General features: G+C 36.9%; 1 protein-coding gene across 5 annotated transcripts in view; it reads left to right on the forward strand.

Annotated features, from left to right (window-relative positions):
• The window catches only part of LOC149554800 (uncharacterized), a 309,622-nt gene that overhangs the window by 51,586 nt on the left and 232,394 nt on the right, over positions 1-25,642 (forward strand). For all 5 annotated transcript variants that reach the window (XR_016364417.1, XM_089828801.1, XM_089828800.1 and 2 more), the window contains exons 5-6: positions 11,089-11,160; positions 13,073-13,144. Coding sequence is in view for 4 of the 5 variants with exons in the window: in XM_089828801.1 (XP_089684927.1) it covers positions 11,089-11,160; positions 13,073-13,144 (144 nt within the window). In the remaining variant the exon portion in view is untranslated. The remainder of the gene's footprint in view (positions 1-11,088; positions 11,161-13,072; positions 13,145-25,642) is intronic.

Raw genomic sequence — 25,642 nt, forward strand, 5'->3', positions numbered from 1 at the left:
AGGGAAAATTGATTTTAGTACCAGAATCCATCCTGGAGAGCAGAGAAAAGCAGCTTCGTAGAAGGGTGATTAGAGAATACTTGGTTAAGTGGAAAGATTTACCTGTTGAGGATGCTACTTGGGAGGGGGAGGCTATTTTGCAGCACCGGCGTTGAGATTGCTTGAGGCCAAGCAATTTCAGGAGGGGCGGACTGTAAAGTCCCCTCTTTAGTTCGACATGGCATTGATCATGGATTTGCCTATTCCAGACTCTCGTAGGCAAATGGTGTGGAAAGAGAGTCAATTCTGCGGATCAGATAGTCATATCTTGCTCTTGAAGAAGTGTTAAGAGGTTATATTTTATCATTATGTGATATTGGGGCCCACATGTTATAATTTTAATTTGAGTTGCACTTTTTATTTTATAAAATTACTTTATTATAAAAAGTGCATTATAATGAGAAATTATAATGGATGTTTCTAGAAGTTCTAGCAACTTCTTAGAAAAGTGAATAAATAGAGGGCTGGGCCTCTCATTTGGACATGCTTGGATTGGAGAACTCTTCTACTTCTTCATTGTGAAGACATTTGTGGACTTTGGATCTGCAAATTATTCGATCTTTGGGAACGAATCACTCCCTTGGATTGGCGACTTTGAGGGTGTGAAATATCACCTGAATTGTTGCATAATTGGAGTTGGTATTCAGCCATCTCATTGGAGCTTATTGAGAATTCGTTGTTAGGGTTTGTTTTTGGTTGGAATAAGGATTTCAGATTTGCCCTATCATTGGAGAAGCATTTGACAAGAGTTTGAAGACAGAATAAGTGCGTTTTCAGAATTGGCAAAGCAGGGTTCGGAACCACATAATTGCTCATATCTCCTCAACCCCTTGGAGTTATTTTTTATGGTTTTACAGGGTTACTACCTAACCCTAGGCGCCCATTTTCCTTGCATTTGGGGGTCCCAAAACCCTAATATTATTTTATTTCAGCAGCCGTACAGGTACAGCCTGGTACGGCCCTGCTAGTTTGGGCAGCAGCAGCAAATTAAGGACAGTTTGGGGGTGCGGTTGGAGGTCTTCATCAACGATCTGCAGCAAAACGTGGTGTTCTCCCATAGTTCTTCAAACCAGGTTCTTGCATTCTGAAAGATATGTCAATTTTTGGGTAAATTTGCTGTCATACAGACATTGTAATAATCAGTCCAGAATTGGTAATAAAATAATTTCAGAATTTATTGCATTGTAATTGAAATATAGTTCAATGGCTTTATATATATTGTAATTTTGTGATTATATTCTGAAAGTATCAAATCTGAAATTACCATATTCTGAATATTGTTACTGTTACACGCCAAGTGTTTGACAAAATTCCTAAGTTCAGTTTGAGGGTTTCTATGGCCTTTATAGAGAGGGTCATTACATATCATTTATCCTTTACAATCAAAACACAAGCAAATTTATACTGGTCTGATTTTGATTATGGAGAAGGCAACTTTGGAAGTGGAGGAAGGAGTTATATGCATCATTAGTCGCCTAGCTGTAGTACCGATCAAATTTCTTATTAGGTTCTAATTCTTTGATTGTAAATCTCTCTTACATAAGCAATAAAAATAAAGAGATTTGAGTTTCAATATTTATTTCAGTATTTCATTGTGGCAAATCAAATTGAGAAGGGAGTGAAGGGTCATACTCAATTGTCTTAATTAGTGTAGAATTTCAGAATTAGAAATCAGTTTTTCCAATGCATTCATTCATCAGAGTTTTCAAGGCGGGATTGTTCATACTACATCTTTAATTGGGCAAGATCTATTTGCATTGTGCTCAAGACTTGAGCATTATATATAGTGATAATTAGCTTTGCCTACCAAGTGTTCGTTAAAATGACAACTTTATGATTGGGTAAGGAAATTGATGTTGATAAAATTAATTTGGTTAAGCCATAACTAGAAATGGGTTGTTACAGTGGTATCAGAGCGGTTTTTTGCTAGTCTGTAGGAATTGGACTCTGAATCAGTTGATAGTGGTTAGTGCTTGGTTAGAATTACAGTCAGTATTTGCTCCATTATTTTCTATTCAGTATCATGACTGATGATAGGAGATTTGTGCCAGGTATGTGCTATAAGAGGACATATTACTCCACCCAGGGAAGGTGATCCTGAGATACAATTTGGTTCTGTTGGTAGTTCAGGTGGTTCAGGTGGGTCAGGAGTTAGAGATGCTGATGTTGACAAAGAGACTATGCAAACATTTAGGAACCTGGCAGCCGAACAATAGAAGATGACAGGTGTACTACAACAGTTGTCTAACACTCTGCAGTAGATAACACTTCCTCGAGGACGGAGTAGGGAGAGAGCTCGAGATGTTTCTGTTGGTTCTTATAGATTTCGAGTCGAGGACCTGAGATGGTGATAGGTACAAAGATGTAGATTGAGTTTGAGTGAGGATCGTGGCAGATTAGCTGATAGATCTGACATACATACTAACACTCATGATAGGCCGCAGAGGCCCACATTATTGAGACCTGAGGTGGATGCGGTTAGTATTGAGTTTGAGGTCACTCCTTTCATTGATGACGTGGTGGCACACTTTGTGGAGTGAGATGCTTTACCATAGGCTATTAAAGATTATCCAAATTTTGATAGGTTCTTGACTCAAAAATGAGAGCATTCCAGAGCGAGGTCGGCAACTGAGAGACAACAACCTCGACAGACTTAGTTATAGTAAGTTGCTAGTAAGATGACGTTCGAGCACTTTGATAGAATTAACACAGTTACAACTCGAGCTTGGATTCATAAGCTTGACACATATTTGGCTTTGCGTCCTATGTCAGAGGTACTATCAAATTTGGAGTGTTGCATCTAGATGAAGCTGCCTATGACTGGTGGTACCATGGGTTAGTTTCTTTGAGATTTGATCAAAACACTATCTATCAGGAGTTTGTGGATCGCCTGATCGAGAGATTTGATAAGGATCCGAAGGTGTACTTCCATGAGGTTTACAAGGTGTTTTGGGGCTCCCAGTTGTGGACTTACTATTTTAAGTAAGTCTATTTTTGGCAGTTGCTATTTTTCGCAGTGCAGTGGGTAGCTTTGGCAGTTGGTTGTCACTTGTAGTAAATAAGATTAATAATTGCATGAACTCTTATTTATTCATTAATTATTAAGTTGCATTATTATAATAATATTTATGTTATTCTAATAATGACATTAAGAGATATTTTTAAAAAGTGTGTTGGAAAGTTTCAAGTGTTGAGTTCTTTTGGGAAACTTCCACAATTTTTGAAGTGGAGTTTTTTTAGGAAACTTTGGCCAACAAAGGATTATAAATAGGAGGTCATTTCATTGGGAAAAGCACGCTTGGAAATTAATTTGCTTTTGTTACCTTTGTGGCTTTTTCTCGAGTTCTGATTTCTTTGCCCTTGCTATGGTATAAGGGTTTGAAGTTGAGTGGGCAATTCACTGCTGAGGTATAGTGATTTGTGATATTTTGAACATTTATTATATCTCCCTAACTGTGTTTCCTGTGGCTGGGAGTTATTGTCTTGCTAAAAGATTGAATTCTGAAAGTGGTTTAAGAATTGCATTTGCAAATAGATTTGTTCTTTTCTTCTACTGTGGCTAAGGAGACTGATTTACTGAAGGAAGTTAATTGTGTTTGCACATCCAATGATGGAAATTAAATTTGGGGTGCGAGATGGAGAATTTTGAGGCTTCTGTTTTGACCCTAAGATCACGTGTGGACTCACTAATATTTAGAAATTCATGGTAGAGAGGGAACACCCATATTCAAGGCTGGGCAGATTGTCTGAGAGCAGCATTTGCTGATAGGAGGATCACATTTGCAAGCCCAGCAACCTGAATGCTTCACTTGCGTTTTGTTTGAGTGTCTGTGTTTTAATTGGGAGGCTCGACAATTATTTGAACTGCCTGCGGTTAGCAATTGGGAACTGAAATACAATTGCAAACCTGTGCAATTCATTTCTTGGAGCTGGAAATTGAAATCAGAGGCGGCTAGGGTAGTGGAAGGGAGCCAAACTGACATCCCAGTCTGGCGACTTCATTATTCTGGTGGTTTCACTATCCCACAAGGCAGTGCAAAAGACTGGCATTATATGATCAGTTTCTTGGCGTTAAATAAATCATTGTTGTGCATATTATTAGAGCAAAAGTATATTAAATGAACTTAGAAATTAAATGTGAAACCTTGCCATTTCAAAGATTATTAATTTGCAAGACATTCATAGGGCAGAATCATATATTGAAAATTGACATTCATCTAATTTCTTGTGAGCATTGATTGCACTATCTAGCTTGAATTTGAAACTTATATTCTATGATATCCGGGAAGCCTGCCAAGTGTTTGACGAAATGTCAAACCCATAAATTAGTAGGAAGAAGTTGTTGTCTTATAACTAGACAGAGTTTTTACAGAGAAATAATAGGTATGACTCCTAATTTAGACGACATATAAATTATCAGTATTTTGGGAGTTATTGTATTTTTAATGGCTAAATTATAATTAAATAATTAAATGACTTATTATAAAGTTGTAATTTACCTTTGTAATTTCACTTAAGTTGAGGGTTGAGTGATGATTGGAAAGAGCCATTTATTAATTAGTTAAGCCAAGTCAAGTGAAAAATCTAATAAAAGCTTCTAATTAATGTTGTGTGGTGAAGCTTCTTGAGTGTAGTTACATTTGGGCAACAAAAGGGAATCTAGAGGTTATGAATATAGTCCATTTGTTGAGAAAAGCATGCTTGGATAATTTATTTTCTTTTGATGCCTTTGTGGCTTTTTCTGAGTTTTCTGAATAGCGTGCCCTTGCTAAAGTATAAGGGTTTGGTTCTGCATTGGGCATTGATTCCACAGTTGAGGTATTGTAGATCAAGTTCTAAGTACTTTACCAATTCTCCTTATTGTGCTCACTGTATCAAAGGAGAGATTCATTCCGTGGTGTGATTTGAAGAAAGATTATTTGTTGGAGATTTATAGGGTCCTGCGTTTGCATCTGGATAAATCATTGAATGCATTTGAGATTGCTGCTGTGGAAGTGTACAGGGTGTATATTCATCTGAAGGCCACTTTTTGTTAGTGAATGCATTTACAACCTTTCACAAGGCTGGACGTCATCATTGGGGCCAGGCGTTGCTTTACAAGGAGCTGTGAGTTATCACAGACCTGCATTTCATTTCCTAAAGGCTGCGGTTACCTGTGATCAGGGATTACTTCACAACATAAACCTGTGATCTGGTCTCACTAAGCTGCATTTCAAAAGTCTTCCTGTGGCTAAGTCTCTATGGCCTGCATTTGAATTGGAGAAGGCTGTGTTAGCTACCTAGGAGGCTGGGTGACGTTGATCATCAGTTCTTTACAATCAACACACAAAAAAAATTCATACTGGTCTGATTTTGATGTGTGAGAAGGCAACGTTGGAAGTGGAGGAAGTAGTTATATGGATCATTAGTTGCCTAGCTGGAGTATTGATCTATTTCTCATCAGGTTCTTATTCTTTGATTGTAAATCTCTCTTACATATGCAATCAAAATAAAGAGATCCGAGCTTCAATATTTATTTCAGTATTTCATTGTTGCAAATTAAGTTGATAAGGGAGTGAAGGGTCATACTCAATTGTCTTAATAGTGCAGAATTTCAGAATTACAGTAGTCTTGTTAGAAATCAGTTTTTCTAGTGCATTTATTCATCATAGTTTTCAAGGTGGGATTGTTAATACTACATCTTTAATTGGGGAAGATCTATTTGCATTGTGCTCAAGACTTGAGCATTATATACAGTGATAATTAGCATTGCCTGCCAAGTGTTCGTTAAATGTTATAATTCTGTATTTTACCAATGGCGTAATATCCGAGTTTTGTCCTCCCTAGCTAAGAGGGAGTGTTAATGTTTAGTAGTTTCAGTTGGATAAATGTATTAGACTAAATTGAAGATATATATGTATATTTGCATATAGTTAAATAAGTAATTCTTATATTAATTTAATAATAATGAATAGGCATGTCCCATGAAGGGATGTGTCTCTCCATGTCTTTTGCACAATATAAGAGAGGGATCGCTGCTCTTGGAAAACATATACTAAAGAGGCAATGTTAATACATTTGCAGCGATCCTGATAAATCAACTAACTACAAATATAAACTAAGGAATTCATGAAATTTTTCCGCATTTCTCTTTTAAAATCAATGAGCATCAATTGAAATTTGAGAATTGAAAATCATGTAAAATATTGAAACAAGACAAAAATATCCACCATATCTTCAATGAAAATTGTGCATTAATTTTGACATAGTCTTGGTAACTATCTCTGATCTCCTACTACTGCTATCTTTTTGGTGCTTGTTTAACTATGAGCAATGACTCAGATCATTGTTGCCCTCCCAACCATAGACTATATATAGCTATTGTCTCCCCCAAGCACCCTATTTCTAAATATTGTACATTGTGTTTATTCAATGCTAAGAGAGGAAGATCCATTCTTCCTTTATACCTATTGGTAGTGCCCCTTCAATAAGGGATAACCACTCTTCGAAGGTGGCCCCAATATTTATTTTATCAATACAATTATTATATTATGAATGTAATTTTATTATCACAATAATTATATTTTCAATATAATTATATTATCACTAATTGTATTATCAATATAATTATATTATTACAATAATTATATAATATGTAAATGTCAATCTATATCTTTGTGAAGTAAGTCGCCTCCTGCCAAAGGCAACTCCTTCACGAGAATTTTCATCGGTACGTATCGCTGCGGAGGGGCTTTCTGCACATCCTTTATTTTGCTGCCTAGACTTCTCCATCAGGTCGCCATGTGTCCACCTCATGCTCCCAACTCTTGTTGGTGGAGCACTGTCTTAGTCGACTCCTATGTGTGTCCAAATCGTTGGAGGCCTATTGGAGGAACAAGGTGGTCCCCTGCAAACTACTCATCCACTCGCTATGTGTGCAGTTTCTCACAATGGATACCCTTCAGCCTGAGGCTTGAAAGGATCGTAGCATCGAAAAATGCCGCCTCTTTTCAAATTCAGAGATCTCTTTGAGCGACACATGTCTTCAAGAAATGGTCACCCTTAGGCTACATCTTTACACCATAAGTGTTTGTGGTGCATTGATGACAAAGCATGATGATTCTCAAGACAATGTCGCGTTCACTTAGAAGTGACAGCCGCCAAATGTGGAAATAGGAATCAACTCCTTAGCGGAGAACACAAAGATAGACAACTCATCCCTTAGTAGTTGACAAAAGAAAGCCACCCTTAGTCTTGTGAGGTCGGCAACATCGTTCTCATGACTAAGAATCATTTTCGAAATCATAAGGCTTCTTTTTTTCAGGCTATATGTACTTGCATATTTGTTACAAAAAAGGAATATGATCCTTGAAAGGAGAAGGAGATCATGTGAAAAATCCAATAGATATACTATCAGAGGATCAAGAACCCTTTTCTCCTCTCCAAGTTCTTTCTGGGAGAATTGGAGTTAATGCAATCATTTATGCATCTATGTAATCATACAAGCTACTACTGTACCTTAAGCTGTGACTATTTCCTAGAGTTATGAATAAGATTAATCTTGCATTAATCCTTTGGCTTATTCTATGCTTTGATTCATTTTTAATAGTTTATGTGCTAGCAAAACATTAATTTAGCTTTTGAAATACTTGTTTCCCAATAGTTTATGCTTGGGTTAATTCATTGCTCTTGGAGTTGTCGTTACATGCTTTACTTTATGTTGCCATAGTAGTTATTCATGAGCATATGGGTGTATAAGATGGTTGGTCCACATAGGCCTTGTGATTTCCACTTTGAAATCACCTATGCTTCAAAGCCTTGTAGTGCCTCTAAATTTGGTGCATCAACTCTTGCAATCTCATGTTTTCTAGTCTTTTCTCCACCCCAAGCACAAAGAGCCAACTTCTAAAATTTTGGAGGTTGCACAGTTGTATGCAATCAGGTCTCTGCCACCATTGTTGCTTCCCATAGATCTGTTAAGCCCTGTCGTAGGCAACTTTAGGCCAGAGAAGCCGTCAACAATTTTTTTTCTTCTAGTATGCATGGTTAGACCTAACATTATGCTTCATAATACACTTGTTGATTCAAACAGCAAGAGCATCATCATGCAAATTTTTGCTAGTTTTGCGAAGCCATACTCATGGATTCATTTTAAGGAAACACATCTTCTATTACCCCTTACCCATAAATCCTTTTTGCACAATTATACTCTCAAACCCATTTTGGTAATAACCCATGGGCACAGTATACCCCACACACCTTCACATCCCCTTTGCCAATCTCTAATGGGATCAATGAGCTCCAATCCATAATGGGAATTCAAGAGTTAGAGCACAAAGATTGACAAAGCCCGAGCATTATATAGACCTTTGGGGTTCAATGAGGGGTCATGGGGATACCCTGTTGAAAGCAAAATGGATGTCTAACAAAGGCAATTCTAAGAAGAACTAGTCGTGAAGGTAGTTGAGGAGGAGCGGATGATAGAATTCATATCCTGGAAGATATGACAACTGGAAGGCCAAATTCCATCTCTCGTGGAAGATGCTTGTTTAGACGAGATACCATCTCTCACTAGATGGGTTCTTCCTAACCAAGGAGGATTTCAAGACTCAGGGAATGAAGAAGAGCCCGAAGTAGAATTAGAACCCAACCTATGGGGGGGCGCTAATGTGGAAGAATCTTACTTCCCCGCATTAACTTTTGAAATAGCTGAGTTGTCCCCATCAATGGAAAGCTCCGTCCCCAAAGAGAAGTGCATCTACACTGCTCTAGAGACAATAGACTCGATGGGGTGTGATGACGATGAGCGATTTTGAGATGAAGGGCACATCTTCCCTCACCATCTTTGTGGTCCACAGAAGAATATTGTCCGAAGAAGATTCCTTGCTATCCTTCAACCCTAGTGAGGCTGACTCAGCCTCCTTGCCCTCTTAGGATGTCTCTTCAGATGTACTCTTAGTAAGGAAATGGCTTTCACTAGCCTTCGGTGACTGGTCCCACGCTTGTTCAAAAAGAAGGCGGATAAGTAATTCCTCCACTGCTTCCTTCATTAGTGGCACACCATAATCAAAGAATTTCCTTGGGAATTCTACCCCATGCTTGGCATAGGAGCGGTTCATGTCAAGAGGACGATTGCAAAAATTTAGTAGAGAAGGCACGAAGGGCACATCCAAGCCGTTCTCCAAGTGAAACCGTAGCTCTATAGGAAAAGGCAATCCCACTCCCCTTTGGTCAATCAACAACATGTCCTCCAACCTTTTGTATGTCCAAACCAAACAATTCTTTCGCTAAATATGTGATGGTGTCGTCAGATTCCCCCAAGTCTAATAGGGAGCCCATGAAGCATGAAGATATGTTGGTATCCAACCGGTGGTGGTCCTCACTATTAAGAAAAGCAATGTCGAGGACTCATTTCAGAGCGTAAGCACCAGGATGTTGCCTATACTTATCAGACCAATAAGATGGGCATCATCAATATAGTCCAAAAACGGCTTCAAACCTCTAGAGCTTGTTAGAGGAACAAGAGTGTTCATCACTTCAAGTGTTTTCTTCAAACTTTGATCACCTCCAAACTCTGTGCTTTTGATGACCACATTTCTCCTTTTATAGGCAAAAGTAAAAGTTCTTGCTACCTTGCGGCATTTAATGCTCTTGGTAGGAGGTCTTGTCATTTCTTGCTAAATGTATCCTTTGATTTGTTCCCAAGCGCCACTACTTTCTTATTTCAGTGAACTTTGGATTGATGCCTCGCGACAGAATGTAACACTTAAGGTATATCGTATGTCTTGGACGATGCAATGGTAAATGCATTAACTTCTCACTTTTAATGAAATATTGTATATGATCTCTGTATGTGCGAGGCTTTATTTCAAAGCTCTTTAACATTTATTTTTAGTCTTTTCGTGAAAAATGGCAGACACTAGGTGGATACACCCCTTTCATCCAAATTTAATTGACTGTCCCAAGTAGGAAGATGTGATTTATACTATCACGCTCGATGAAAAATCAGAGGTATCTTGCTACCATTTTGGAGGCCAACCTTGAAGGATGACATCATAACACATTAAAAGCCAAAAGGTGATTCATTTGTGGGTCCATGGAATGTCTTTTTGTCCAGCTTGTTTTACCATGTTCCATTATCATTTGTGGCTTTCCTATGAGTGGGGAACCCCCCAAGGTATGTCATAGATAAGTGTCCTTCTTTGAAGCCAAGAAACATAAGAGTTTCTTGGTTTCTCCTAAACCAATTGTTGTTCAAAGTAACAGTAGGCTTCTTATCAATGACTTGGGTCTCTTCCTGCCCTAAGGCCTATTCTTTAGTTCTGGACTTCTTCCTGGTTACTTGGGATATCTTGTGAGGTGTTTCATCTTTTCTTCTCGGTTCCTTTCTTGGTTGTTGTCTTCATTTTGGTTTTGTTCCTTTCCCCGGTCACCGTTTTGTGGACCTGCTGCTGGCTTTTCCTTTGCTACGCTGTTGTAGTCCCTTGGACCCGCTTGTTCGTCTTTTGTTGGACATTAATAAATTTATCTTTGTCTTATCAGTGTTTTCTGCTGTTCTGAGGTTACTGAATAAGTTGAGGCATTATCTGAGAAATTTCAGTGAGTACGGAAGTAGAAAATAAGATAGCATTTTCTGCAAATCAATAGAATGAGTGTTACCTCCTTTGGTGGCTAGAAGCCCTAAAGTTTAACCTTTCTCTTTTGTCCCTTTCTAAAACCCACAAAAGATTTTCTGGTATAGGGATCCTAAAACATGGGCTTAGGAGTGCACCTTATCTTAATCCTTGTGCTGGGTTGAACCATTCTACCTTGTTTTTACTGATGAAGTTGCTTACTTGGTTTAATAACTAGTTATACATGAAGTAATGAGACTATAACTTATTAAAGACATGTCTTGCTACTCTGTGCAAGTAATCAAATACATCAAAGTATAAAAACATTTAACGTCTTTGTCAGTTAGTGTTGTAACTTATGAAAATAGCAGAAGAATCAAATTGTTTGCTGGTATACTTACTTTTTGCTCTTCTGAGAAACTGACTAATTCTTGAAATATTTTTTCCAATATTGCAGGAGTTTCCGATACAATTTAATAACAGGGGAATTCCCATGGGTTATCTTGAAGCTGAAGAAACTGGTAGTTTTGTAAGTTATAAATGCTTGGAAGCTTTATTTGTGTTTTTTAAGGCCACTTAGGTGCTAGTTAGTGATATATAACAGTTAAGTTCAGTACTGAACTAAAATTAAATAGGGAAATGCTAGAATAGGTGCATCTTTTTCTATCCAAAGGTAAACTGGCTAGAGTGAGCATACAATCATTTCATGGGTTTGTGTCAAGTTTGCTTTGAACTTTACTCTGTTTTTTAGTTTCAATCTCCAGGGATAGGATATGAGCATTTTAGCTTTTTTGAACATATTTTATGTTGCAATTCCTATTGAAAAAGGGTGTCAGTAATGTTTGAACTCCATTTTTATTCTCAGAAAAAATAGATCACACATTTTATCTTCAATTGGTTGCAGATGTGTTTTAGGTAATGCAGTAGCACTTGCTTTTTAGTTACATTTATTTATCATTGTAGATTTCCATTTCATGTGTATTTCCTTCCATAACTGTAAACAATAGTTAAAGGCTGTTCGAAGATGGTGGTAATATAATAATAGGGTCAGAAAAGTATTCTTTTTGACTCCTGCTTTTAAATGTTCTATCAGGACATTGACAGATACCGGTGATTGAAAAATAAAAAAATTAGATTTATCAAGATTGCATGCTGTTAAATTCATGTTAATTATGTCTCTGATATATCTAGATTTGTAAGTGTCAAAAGTAATGAAGGCAGAAAGTGTCTCTATACTATTATTTGCAAGCCTTTTAAATTTATTTCAATTTTTATAAATTTTCCCTTTTTTAGGTTGATGTCAGTCATGCTAATCATTGTCAATATGTTTATCTCTTAGTGTTTGAGATATATTACAATTAGTTTCATTAGAAGAATTACAAACTAATGCTTCATAAATGCCTAAATCGTGAAGTGACACTTTACCTTTCTGAAATTTATTTAAGGGTGAAAATTATAGACCCAATAGATAATTTTTTAGAGGGAAAAATTATTTAAAGCTCCATAATTTTTTTGAAGTATAAAAAATTAGTAAAAACCTCAATATATATTTTTTCATGAAGTCTGGCTCTCCCATGAGGGGATCATACCCAAATTGGCTCCTGCTTTGATACCACGAAGCTTTAAAAAAATGGAGTCAATCAATGTATTAATGATACCCACAAATAAATAGAGTTTACAAATGCTATAAAAAGGGTGAACTAAAAAGCGAAGTTGTCTAAATAAAGACAACATCTGAAAATAGACCAGGTTAAGATAACTGAAAATAAAGCCTAAATGACCATTATCTAAGGTTCTAGAATAACGAGCTAAATATAATACTCCTAACATAGAAATGCATCAAAGGTACTCCATTATTAAGGAGAAGCATGTCTACTGCCCACATATAACAATAAAGTGGTGCAACGGATGATCAGAGATTGGATACTTCTTTTGCAAGGGATGCCTACATACAACAATAAGGTAAAGTAATGATTGTTTCTAGATAGTGGACAAATTGGTTAAAGAAATTTACAACTTAAGAACTGCCAACAAACTAGATCCTGTGCAGTAGAAGCAAAATTGAAAATCTTCAATTTGTATAACTTTACCTAAGTCGATTAAAAAAGAAATACCTAATTCTTCTCAGTCAATCAATAATTGGTCATTTTTCACGCCATTAATCCCTTAAGAAAGGATGACTGTTCCTAAGCACTGGTTTTGAAGGATATTATCAGTTTCCTTATTTGATACATCTCTTTTTTTGAAAATTTTAATTATTTTCAAAACTACCTTAATGTCTATGAAAAATAAAAAAATGACGTGCCATTGATAAACCTTTTTTTAGCTAAGTGGATTGGATGGAATATTTTATGACAAAACTCAAATTTCTTATGTTTGCAAAAATGAGATATGCTACCACACCCTGCATGTTAATTGGTTCCAGTTTTCATCTTTTGTAGGAGGCTTGATAACACTCATTTGTCAGGGCCAATTCCTTCAGATATTCAGCAACTATCTTCACTAGAATACTTGTAAGTAGTCACAGAATCTTAACTTGTCTGCAAATTTCTTATTTGTTTGTTTCAGGGTCAATTTAGAGCAAATTGTCTTCCACTTATCTGTTTTGATTGTCCTTTTCTTTGAAAATATGTTTCTAAATGGATATTTCAATTATCATATTGGCCAAATTATCCTTAGGAAATCAATCTATTTATTTCTGTTAGTGTTCTCCCTTCTTAGTAATTTGGCAATTTGTTTTCTGCAATATCGCAAATATCTGTATTCTAGCTGTGTAGAAATATATCCGACCTTTTTATACTGCACAGCAATGAACACATTGCTTATACAAAATTTATATCTGGTTCTTACTTGCCATCAGTTCCACTATCTGGATATAAGAAAAATCTTATTATTGTGTATGCTATAATATTGTTAATACGGAATCCTAGTTTGAATGTAGAGGAGACGAGCGATCTGGCTCAGGATGCAGGTGGAAGAGTGATATCACATGTTGAGTGAGGACTGGCTCAAATTATAGAAAATGATATTGGTGTGAAGACTTCAGTAAATGGGGAGGTAAGTGAGGATATCTCAACTGGAAGCTAGGACTGGTTATTCATATGTGGATGTTGTTTTGATACAATTAAGGTGTTGCATTTACCTTCTGGAAATGAAAAGTTGAGAAAAGCCAACGTTAAGTTTGTAGAAATGGTTATCCTGGAGTTGGGAGAAGAGATGTGAAATGAAATGGATTTCTACAATAAACTGACATTTAGTAGGTACATCCTACTCAGTATGGCTTTAGTTTTCAAATTTGAATGCATGGTTGGTGCAGAATTGGAAGGTTTTCTGGATGGCTTGGTGGTGATTTCCCAATGTTCATTGGGCTTCTTTGTGGTTATTTGTGAATAATTAGAAATTTAGAAGACAAGAAGAAGATTATAGAGATGGGTCCTGGGTCATTAGGAATCAATGACTCTCTTCTTGATGCCATAATCCCCAAGTTTTGATCTTCTTACCAAAGCTTTTATGAATTCTTGTATCTGGCATTGCTTGCGTAATTTAACCCTTTATTTTTGGCTTGCTACAACTCTGAAAAGTATAGAAGATGCTATAGGTAAATTTATTGATTTATTGTTTGAAACATATTAGCACATTTTAAGACAACTAGGATTTCAGTAGAATTTGATATATCAATAAGACTCCTCTTAGATATGTACATAAAAGTAGGAATGAGAATTAGATTGCTCTTGAGTTAATGAGAACTGAGTGTGCTTTTTTTTGAGACTATTTACTGCTAAATCTGATCATTTAAATACATGAATTAATAATAAGGATGACAATGCATACTAGATACATGAATAAAATATGTTTCTTTTTGCACATGAAAATATTATAGAAGAAGACCACAGATGATCAGTCAAGGATTGGAGTTGATTTGACTAGATCATTCTACTTCCCTTGATGATACACAATATATTTAAAATATTAGATGGTCGCAAATGGTTACCAAGAGGACACAACCATCAACCAACCAATGCTTATAACTATCCAATATTGACATACAATTAGCACATGGATGACCAATATTTGTAGACAAACAATAGACATTGTATGCTATCCACATCATTTGTCCAAAGGAAAAGTCGTCTTCCAAATGACAAGTAAACATCAAGTAACATGAAGAACAATCACAATGGTGTTGACAATGACTTGCAGATTGCAAACTCAAGCTTAGGTTGCACTTGGAAAATAAAATTAGTCTAATGGGGTCTATGGGCAATGCCCCAAGTAGGATCAACGGGTAGTGCTCCATGTGAAGGTTTGGGGATGGCGCCTCAGGGATTGAAGGGACAGTTCCCTTGGTGTGCCTATCACAATATAGGGGAGCAGTGAGGGTTGAAACCCCATCAAGCTTATATTAACACCTTAAAAACCATATAGAACTCTATTGGACACATCATTTTCATAAATTTTCAAGATGCCAAAAGTGATGTTGACAAAGCTAGAAAATATAAATTTTGGAGTGTTTAGCCAATGTATGATGTGCTTGGAGAGGAAGTTGTAGGTGGTTGATTGTTGTACGATGGATTGTATGTTCCTGACAATGTAACTAGATTTTATGCTATAGAGAAGGGGTATTGTGCACAATGCGATGAAATTAAATGCTGACCATATGGTGTGTGAATGTGGAGAGCATACAATGAAAAGGACCAACAAATGTGTTATGGTCAGTATCCCTTGTTGTAAGTTGCAAGTGATGAAACATTGGTGTCAGGATGACCAATAAGTGTCATACAGTTAAATATGAAGCAAGTCATATAATGCAAGGGGCATTCAATCAACACGTACTTAATAAATGCTAGAGTTGAAGGAGGCATATGATTCAATATGGATTGAGCCATGAGAGTAGAGACTAGAGGAGGGCACTGTATGATGAGATTGTAGTATTCAGTCCATACGATGATAAGCTATACATTGGAATGCAAAGTTAACCGTATGGTATGTAAAGCAAGATGTCGTATGTTGAACATCTAAACATATAATGATGAGTGTCATCTGATAACTTGTATGAATGAAATCCTTCTCTAACAATTCTATACAACATGAGAAATGACTAGCCACTTGGTATAACTTCTTTCCTTGGTCTAGTGCAACTAAACTTTGTCATCATACGATGTGTGATGTAAATTGGCAATGTGACCGTATGGCTTGATAAAGTGACGATTATTTTTCTTTTGAATTGTGCCTCAAAAAAACATGTGAAAGATCCCTGATGGATGCCCTTGCTGATCTGCAGTAATTTTTAAATTAATAAACTGTATTTTCCTGTGATTTCTTTAATGGTCTTTGAGAATAGACAGAAGTTGTAAAAGGTTTTTTTTTTTGTTTTGTGTTTTTTGATAGTTTTCACAATAGTAATGAATAATGAACAATAAACATGAGAGGAGACTGAAAATAAATAAGAGCATAGAGCCAAATCAAAATTGCTATAAATCGTACCAGGCAGATTTCTGATTTATAAAGCCAAATAATAAATCCAATGCAGTTCCAACGAGCTTACATCCAACAATGATGCCAAACTGCTGCAAATGGCAGCCCTAAGACTGCAAGGAATCACGTCCCAGCTGAAAGAATCAATCTGCAACGCTGAAACCATAAATCTGCAACCTGAATTCACAATAAAGAATGGCGTACTCTATCCCTGATAGCAACGCACACTGTCTGAAGAATCCAATGCCAATAACTGCTAAGGGCTACGTCCTAGCCAATCCAGAACCTGGGGCTTGCGTCCCAGATGAAGAATTGCTCTCTCAGAGCCAATTCACAAAAACAAATTTTTCAATATGCAAAAGATGATCTTAGAATGAAGCTTCCATCTCCTTATAACCCCCTCTCAATTGCAAATCGAACCCTAAGTGTCTCCAAGTGGTGTTGTGTAGTGAAAATGTTATAACTTCTTATTTTAAAGTGGTCATGTTACTAGAAAATGACCTTTTTCCTCATAGATGGAATTCCATTCACTGAAATGCCCTGAGGCCAAAGAGAAAGATTTAGAGAATTTTGAGACCTTTCCAACGAGCTATCACACCATAGGGTGCACATCCACTGTCATGTCCCCATTTTGGAGGCAATTTGATTTAATTAATTTAATTAATTAGGTTGTCCAAAATAATGAATATTTTATGAGGATGACTAATTAATTATTTTAATTAAATAAATAAGTGGTATTAAGTTAATTATTTATAAAGTTATCAAATAAATAAATATTAAAAGGTAACTTTATATTTAATTAATTTAATAAAGTGACTTGAATTATAAAATATTTTATAAAGTCACTTAATAGCTAAAATAAAATAATGTTCTAAAAGCTTCTGGAGAAAGTGGAGGAAAAAGAATAAATAGGCACCTCGGGCTTCATTCTAATCATCCAGATTTGTTGTTGTTGATGTTGATGTTTGTTGATGTGCATTGTGGAGCCTAGGGTTTCTGCAATAGTCACAACTGGCCATTGAGAACGAAAACTCTCAATTGGTACGCAATTTTGAGGGTGTGAAATATCACTTGAATTATTGCAGCTGGGAGGAAGATACTTCAGTCTTCTATTTGTGCTACATTGAGAAAAAATATTTGAGTACAAAAAGCAGGCCGAAAAAGCAGCTCGAAAAAAGCAGGCCGAAAAAGCAGTTCGAAAAAAGCAGGCTGAAAAAGCAGTTTGAAAAAAGAAGGCCGAAAAAGCAAAACCGAAAAAAAAGGCAGTCCGAAAAAGCAGCTCCAAAAAAAGCAATCCGAAAAAGCAGTTTGAAAAAGCAAAACGAAAAAAGAAAATCCGGAAAAAGCAAGTGGAAAAAGCAGATCGGAAAAAAAAAGCAAGCAGAAGGGGCAGCATTGAAGGAAAATATTACAGCCATCCACAATTAGGTTCTTCACTTCTCATTTGGCATATTTTCTAAAAAATGTAGGTTTTCAGCTGAGTACAAAATATAGCTTCAGCACTTCATTATTTTACATTGTACTTGTCTTTGTTTGCCATTTGGCATTATTGGTATCGAAAGAAGGCTAGGATTTTGCAATTGAAAGAGCGTTGTAATTTTTAGACTACTATATTGCAACCCTAGAGTTGATGATCAACTTATTAGTTTGCATTTCAGTTGTTTGACAAAATATCAATTGGCTGTAAGTTCTCTTTTTGGCATAAATAATGTTATAATTTTGCATACTAAGTGTTTATATTAATGCCACTTGGTTGTAAGTGCATTAACGCCATCTTAGGTTGCATCCAAAGTATTTGTCTTAATTACTAGTTGCTGTAGCTGCATATTGCAAGTAGTTTAAGTCACATATTTGTATTGAATATTGTCAAAATTAGTTGCACATTCATGTTAGGTCATTGTTTAGACAATTTGGAGTCTTTTTGTAAGCATTCTCTTTGATGCAAATCGAAACAAGAGTCATTGCAGCAATCTGAAAAGTTATATCAATCATATGGCCCCTTGTATGCAAAGTGTTTGACAAAAATTTTCGAGCCTTCAATCAACATTTTAAGGTCGGAATTGAGCAGGACCATTACAGTGGTATCAGAGTTTGCTTGCAAAGTGTTTGACGAAATATCAAACAACTGAAGTATAAAGATTTTTGGTGTTTGAAGGAGTTATAACCTGTTGGGGTTATTACATCCACATGAGGCCAAAAAACCCCTTATTACTCCAAAATGGCTAAAACTTAACCTTATTTAATTTATTTAATCACCAACTTGGGAAGTATTTAAATATATTAAAATATTTTCCAAATGGTCCCAAAACGCCCAAAATGACCAATCAAACATGAATCTGACCTTGTCACTTGTCTGTGACTGATGCCAAACAAGATGGGTCAACTGGCAGTCCATCCCTAAAATCTAGGGATGCTCCTAAAAAGTAGGAGATTGCCCCAATCAACCAAAATTGAGTCCCAATGACTCTCCCTTGCTGTGTGCACCTCTGAGAGAACTGTCACTGTACTGGGAGTTCCTCCTAAAAATAGGAATGCCTCCTAAAAAATAGGAGATGCACTCTAAGTCTCCAAAACGTTCGCCGAGGTCTCCAAATGCCTCCTAGACCACTCCTAGTCAGTCCCTACAAATTAGGAATCCCTCCTAAATTGTAGAAAACTGTTGTCTACTGCTCCAAACTACTTGGGAAGCTCATGCATGACTCTCAAAGCCCCTGGGTTGGTTCCCTCTATGCGCTGCTGGCCTATGGGAACCAGATAATAGACCAACCTTGCTAGAAATGTTGTCACTAAGGAGGGCAAAAATTGGGGACATGACAGTCCTCTCTTCCCAAAGATTGCTTGTCCTCAAGCAATGTCAATCCAACTCCACAAACATTAGGCAAGTCCATACCATAATCAAGAATGATCCCAGGGTCTGAAGCCATCCTGGAAGGTTTGTAGTTCCATCTTCTAGAAACACTGTCCTGCATTGCACCCAAACAAGTAACCTCATGAAAACCCCCTGAAGGAAGAGCAATCAAATACTGTACCAACTCTGTCAACTCCTCAATAAACTGTTCTTTGAAAGAACCAAACTGGAACACTAAAGGCGAAAACTCTAGTAAGCCTACATTGGCTTCCACATTCTCAACTATTGAACTGCAAATCCAAGTGATTCCAGGATTCCAAATCCGCCTCAAAAGGGAACCACCATGCTGACGCTTCGTCACTCTGATATAAATATTAGTGAACCACAAGTTGTGAAGCAATTCATTAGGACCCTCAAGCACCAATGTATCAATGAGACCAGGGCTCGGATCCCAAACCAAAATACCAAATGTACTGAATGAGATGAAGAAGTATCTCAACTGCACTCTATGAAACATACATACAATGAAGCAGACTAGCAAGGTGTGAAAGTGAACTCCCATAAACCAGTATTCCAACCCACATGACCACCTAACAATGCTGCTATAATTCTGACCAGCAACTCGAATGATATCATAGACGTCATCATACCAATATCAAACAACAAATGTCTCAAAGAAACACTCCTCAATGCCCTCATACTAAATCATGGATGTGGTCAATGCCAAGTCAAGTAGTAAATGATTCCAGCTTGGACAGCCACTAGTCCCTAAGGAATCGAAGACTATGGAATCACCAAACAACAAGGATACCACTGCCATATCAATGGATGTAGATGACAAACTCGAAGATGAAGTATGTATGCCATCATGAGAAAAACCAAAGCATGCATCATTTGTACCCAACATTGTAGGATTATCAATTCCTGAATCCCATATCGATCTGAGAAATGTTGTTCCACCCAACCACTGCGCTACTCTGATGTAAACATCCGTATACCAAAAGTGAAGCAACTCAACATGAATCCACTGAAGAAATGTCCAACACATGTTGATACCAAGATCCCAAATCTTTGCACTGACACATCCCTCCGGCATGTTGATACTCATTATGTTGCTGTTGTGAAACTGTACCTCATCTACCCAACTAAGAACTTCACTCCAAATGAAGCCACAATTACTACCAACAACCAATGTTGTTAGGAATTCACAAATGAGCCAATCATCGGCAAGGAAAGTTTGTTGAATACTTTTCCAAGTCTTCCAAACAGCTGCTGCAACTTTACCTATATTTCCACAATTTAGTGTGCCTTCATTAAAGGTTGTTAAATAAATGTTTTGTTTAACCATGTAACCAACGAAGTCCCTTATATTTTGATCTTGAAAGCCCAATGTAATATTTAAAAAGTCTGAATCTTCAATCAAAAGGTACATCGCTGCCCTATCATATGGAAGAGGTGATAAATCCATTGATGAATGAGAGATGTTTTTAATTCTCAACAAAGACAGGCTCTTTGTGGCTGGTCCACTAGGTATGCAACTTAATATATCATCAACTCTTGGTAGGGAAGGATCAACTTCACACTTGAACACCTCAACTTGAATGTAACCAATCTAAGGTTCAAAGTTTGACTCATGAGATGAAAGAGAATTGCTGTTCAAAGTCAGAAAATCAGAAGTATGTTCATACCTTTTCACAATGTTTTTGCAGTCTTCTCTTGCCTCTCCTTCCAAGGTAGGTGACTCCTCTAAAGGTGCAGGTGCATAGGGTGTATTCAAACGAATATAACATGTCCCATTAACTGCCTTAGCTGCCCAAAATCTGATCCATACCTCTATCTCCATAACTGATATGTTTTCCATTACTAACAAACTCGAAGGTGTAATATGCCAAACAAACCAAACATTATCAAAATGCAATATCTTCTTAGTAAGCAGCCTCTTAGTCTCCCTAATCATCTCTTTAAGACAAGATGCTTCATATGATCTTAACAATTGTCCTTCCATTGTAGATGATGCATGACTAACCAAATTAGAATCAATAATGTTCGATTCCACACAAATGAAAATAACACTTGTGGCTGGTCCATCAAGTGTGAAACTAATATTATCATTGTTTGGAGCCTTTAAGGGGCTCTTTAAAAGAGGAACGCCATAAACTTCACGATGCAAACTAGACCAAACTGAGTTTTCTAAATCATAACTCTTTTCCTCTTCACACATCTCAACATGCTCTTCTTGTGGACTTACCTCAAGAAGCTCTTCCCTTGTATGCTCAACATCCTCACTTTCTTCCCTTGGAAGAAATAAGGATCTAATGTATGACTCTCTTTGTCTTTTTGCATTATCAAGCTGATTGCATCTTTCCTTGACCTCTTGTAAGTGTTCTCTTGCTTGGGCAGCAAGCATCTTGGCCTTCTTAGCTCTATGTGACCATCCATTGCACGTCTCTTGAGCCTTTTTCACATCTTCCAAGGTAGGGTAAACAAAATCAAAACCTTTGTGGTTTGAATCCACAATATAAATCTCATGTGCAACACACTTAACCTGAGTACCATCATAGGAAGACTCAACAACCTCATTACCTTCATGTGAAATGGATGATACCACATGACTAGAGCTACTATTGCAAAAATTAGAATAGGTATCAGACCTTGGAGACATGCTTTCAGCATCCCTAATGGATTGATCCATGATTGTAATTTCTTCCATTTTGTGATCAACTTGATGAATCAATAGTGTGCTATGTGTCTCCTCCTGATCTAGAGTTATTTCTTTTTTAGGAATCCCACATGATGACTGATTTTTGTTTTTCATAGGATGCAACTCAAATGATAACACATCTTCATGCCTTTCTTCTGCATACCCTGCAAGTGACTGATCCATTATGGTGTTTTTATCATGAACATGGATAGGTTGACACAAATCTTCTTTCTCACATGAAAACATATCATCAACTATGGCATGGTATTCCTTTTTTGCAAGCTTAACCTTATAACAAATTTTTCGATGCATGTCAATGTAATCTTTGAAATGAAAGTTCTCCCTAACATATTGAGGAAGAGTATTATACTCCTCAAGTATGCTAATTACTTCCGTTTTCCTGTCTAGTGGCAATGGATCCTTTCTAGAAGAAGATGATGATCCACTAGCATGTCCAAATTTCCTTGACATAGAATCATTGAACTACTGCAATTGAAGCTTGAATTTTTGTTGTGATTGTTCCCATTCTTTCCACATGGTTATATCTCTTAACAATTTTGCCATAATGAACTACCACGCTGACCAACTGAAACTTACATGCCAGAGCAAAAATCAACCCTGTACTGCTAATATGAATTATCAAAACTTTTGATCCAGTACCCAGATGCTGAAATGAATTATCAAAACCTTTTATCCAATACCCAGATGCCAAAATCTGTTGTGACAATTTCTCACAAACTCTATAGGCTGGCAGGATGTAGGCTCTGATACCACTGAAAGATCCTTGATGGATGCCCTTGCTGATCTGCTGTAGTTTTTAAATTAATAAACTGTATTTTCCTATGATTTCTTTGATGGTCTTTGAGAATAGACAGAAGTTGCAGAAGGTTTTGTTTTTTGTTTTGTGTTTTTTGATAGTTTTCACAATAGTAATGAATAATGAACAATAAACATGAGAGGAGACTGAAAATAAATAAGAGCATAGAGCCAAATCAGAATTGCTATAAATCGTACCAAGCAGATTTCTGATTTATAAAGCCAAATAATAAATCCAATGCAGTTCCAACGAGCTTACATCCAACAATGATGCCAAACTGCTGCAAATGGCAGCCCTAAGACTACAAGGAATCACGTCCTAGCTGAAAGAATCAATTTGCAACGCTGAAACCATAAATCTGCAACTTGAATCCACAATAAAGAATGGCGTACTCTATCCCTGATAGCAACGCACACTGTTTGAAGAATCCAATGCCAATAACTGCTGAGGGGTACGTCCCAGCCAATCCAGAATCTGGGGCTTGCATCCCAGATGAAGAATTGCTCTCTCAGAGCCAATTCACAAAAACAAGTTTTTCAATATGCATAAGATGATCTTAGAATGAAGCTTCCATCTCCTTATAACCCCCTCTCAATTGCAAATCGAACCCTAAGTGTGTCCAAGTGGTGTTGTGTAGTGAAAATGTTATAATTTCTTATTTTAAAGTGGTCATGTTACTAGAAAATGACCTTTTTTCTCATAGATGGAATTCCATTCGCTGAAATGCCCTGAGACCAAAGAGAAAGATTTAGAGAATTTTGAGACTTTTCCAACGAGCTATCACACCATAGGGTGCACATCCACATGAGGCCAAAAAACCCCTTATTACTCCAAAATGGCTAAAACTTAACCTTATTTAATTTATTTAATCACCAACTTAGGAAATATTTAAATATATTAAAATATTTCCCAAATGGTCCCAAAAGGCCCACAATGACCAATCAAACATGAATCTGACTTTGTCACTTGTCTGTGACTGATGCTGAACAAGATGGGTCAACTGGCAGTCCATCCCTAAAATCTGGGGATGCTCCTAAAAAGTAGGAGATTGCCCCAATCAACCAAAATTGAGTCTTAATGACCCTCCCCTGCTGTGTGCACCTCTGAGAGAACTGTCACTGTACTGGGAGTTCCTCCTAAAAATAGGAATGCCTCCTAAAAAATAGGAGATGCACTCTAAGTCTCCAAAATGTTCGCCGAGGTCTTCAAATGCCTCCTAGACCACTCCTAGTCAATCCCTACAAATTAGGAATTCCTCCTAAATTGTAGGAAACTGTTGTCTACTGCTCCAAACTACTTGGGAAGCTCATGCATGACTCTCAAAGCCCCTGGGTTGGTTCCCTCTATGCTCTGCCGGCCTATGGGAACCAGATAATAGACCAACCTTGCTAGAAATGTTGTCACTAAGGAGGGCAAAAATTGGGGACATGACAACATACAAAGAAAAAAAAGTTCTGCAATGACTTGCAATCTTTCACAAAACCGGAATTAGGATTTTCTCAGTGAGTTCGTAACTGTTCGAGCAAGCTTTACTGGGTCAAGCCGGCATTTTTTTTCCAGCTCAACAAACAAAACAAACAATAAATCTACCTAATCAGAAAAAATCTGACTTAGTTTTTTGGATCACTGAAAATAAATAAATAAATAATTTTTCTGACCCTCTTTTTTTGCAGGCTCATCCAAATTACTTTTCTCCAGTTTGTTTTAGCTTTCTTAATTTTGGAGTCTTCACTTGGTTGACCAACGACCTGAGTTTCGGTGATGGCCTCTATGACCAACATCATGTTGGAAGGGAGTCAACGATCAAATGGCTGCAATTACAACACCTGGAAGCATCGTAGGATAACAATATTTGGATATTGCTGTCTTGAATTTTTTTATTTTTTTTTGGTATGGAGGCACATCCTACTCAAACTCAAACAAATCAGGATAAGTGGGATGTGCTGATGTGAGTTTTGTTCGACTAAAACATGCAAAATCAATTACTTAATGTTTTAAGGAGAAACATCTAACATTCAATCCTCTATTGATATAAGGTCATCTCTCATGGTAAGCTTGTAAAGTAAGATCATGAAATGACTTCTTGCTAATTGTATACTTCACTCAGTTTTGTGATGCGATATGTTAGTTATCACAAAGGGACTTATGCTATTGATTCAATGGTTATCAATGATTAGCAGTTCTGAATACTTGGCTTCGCAATGTACAATGAAAATCGTAGATTTCATCTTTTAACTTCCACTTTGATTAAGCTTAAACTTGCTGCTATTTCTACCTCTAATTAGGAATGCAGGGAATCATGGATGACTTGGACTCTACTAGATGCAGCTTGATCAATGATTATACCCACTAGTGCAAGCTTTTAAGGAATACTCATATAATCTTCAAACTAATATCTCCTCTCTAATCCCATCAAATAGCTGCAAACTAAAGATTCAACACCAATTGAAGCTAAGCGTGTTCAATCATCGACCCACCATACAAGGCATCCCTACCATCAACAAGAGGCTAGTGGCCCAAATCTATCCGAGTCAAACAAGGAACACCCACAAGTACTTCCATTCAACTAAGCTACCTCAATGTGAAAAGAAATCTGCTCCAATTTAAAGATTGAGGAAACTATGCAACATTGGAAAACTATACTTAGTAATTCACCATGAAGATTCAACAAAGAGTTATCCATTACTTCAGACGTATCATAGCAACAATTTCATCAAGTCTCTCCCCTATCTAGCCCAATCTAATCTAAATCTTCTACTAATCTCCTAAGCTAATCCATTGCAAATGATAAGGCTTTGACCTTTTATAGTAGTTCCAGCACAACAGAGGGCCAAAATGGATCCAAGATCAAGGGCCATGATTTAATCCTACATACCTAATTAAGGTTGCCAAACTTATAACCAATTATATGAGGCCACCAATTCATGAGCCAATAAGAAAATTACAATGGTTTTGATAACCAATGAGAAAATAGGACACTTGGCATGTTATGATTGATTGTGCTTGAAATTAAAATTTTTTGATTGGAGGAGACAACCAGTTGCCACCTCATCATCCTTATCTTGTGCTTGGAGTCTTGGTTTGGAGAAGGTGTTTGTTAAAACTAAAAAAAATTCTTTCTCAATTGTTAGAAAGTAACTTTTGGTTAAGTTTTCAACTCTTTGAGGATG

Source organism: Cupressus sempervirens, chromosome 5 (genome assembly GCF_028749045.1).
Source record: "Cupressus sempervirens isolate cs-2001-9-10 chromosome 5, ASM2874904v1, whole genome shotgun sequence".
NCBI classification, from domain to species: Eukaryota; Viridiplantae; Streptophyta; class Pinopsida; order Cupressales; family Cupressaceae; genus Cupressus; species Cupressus sempervirens.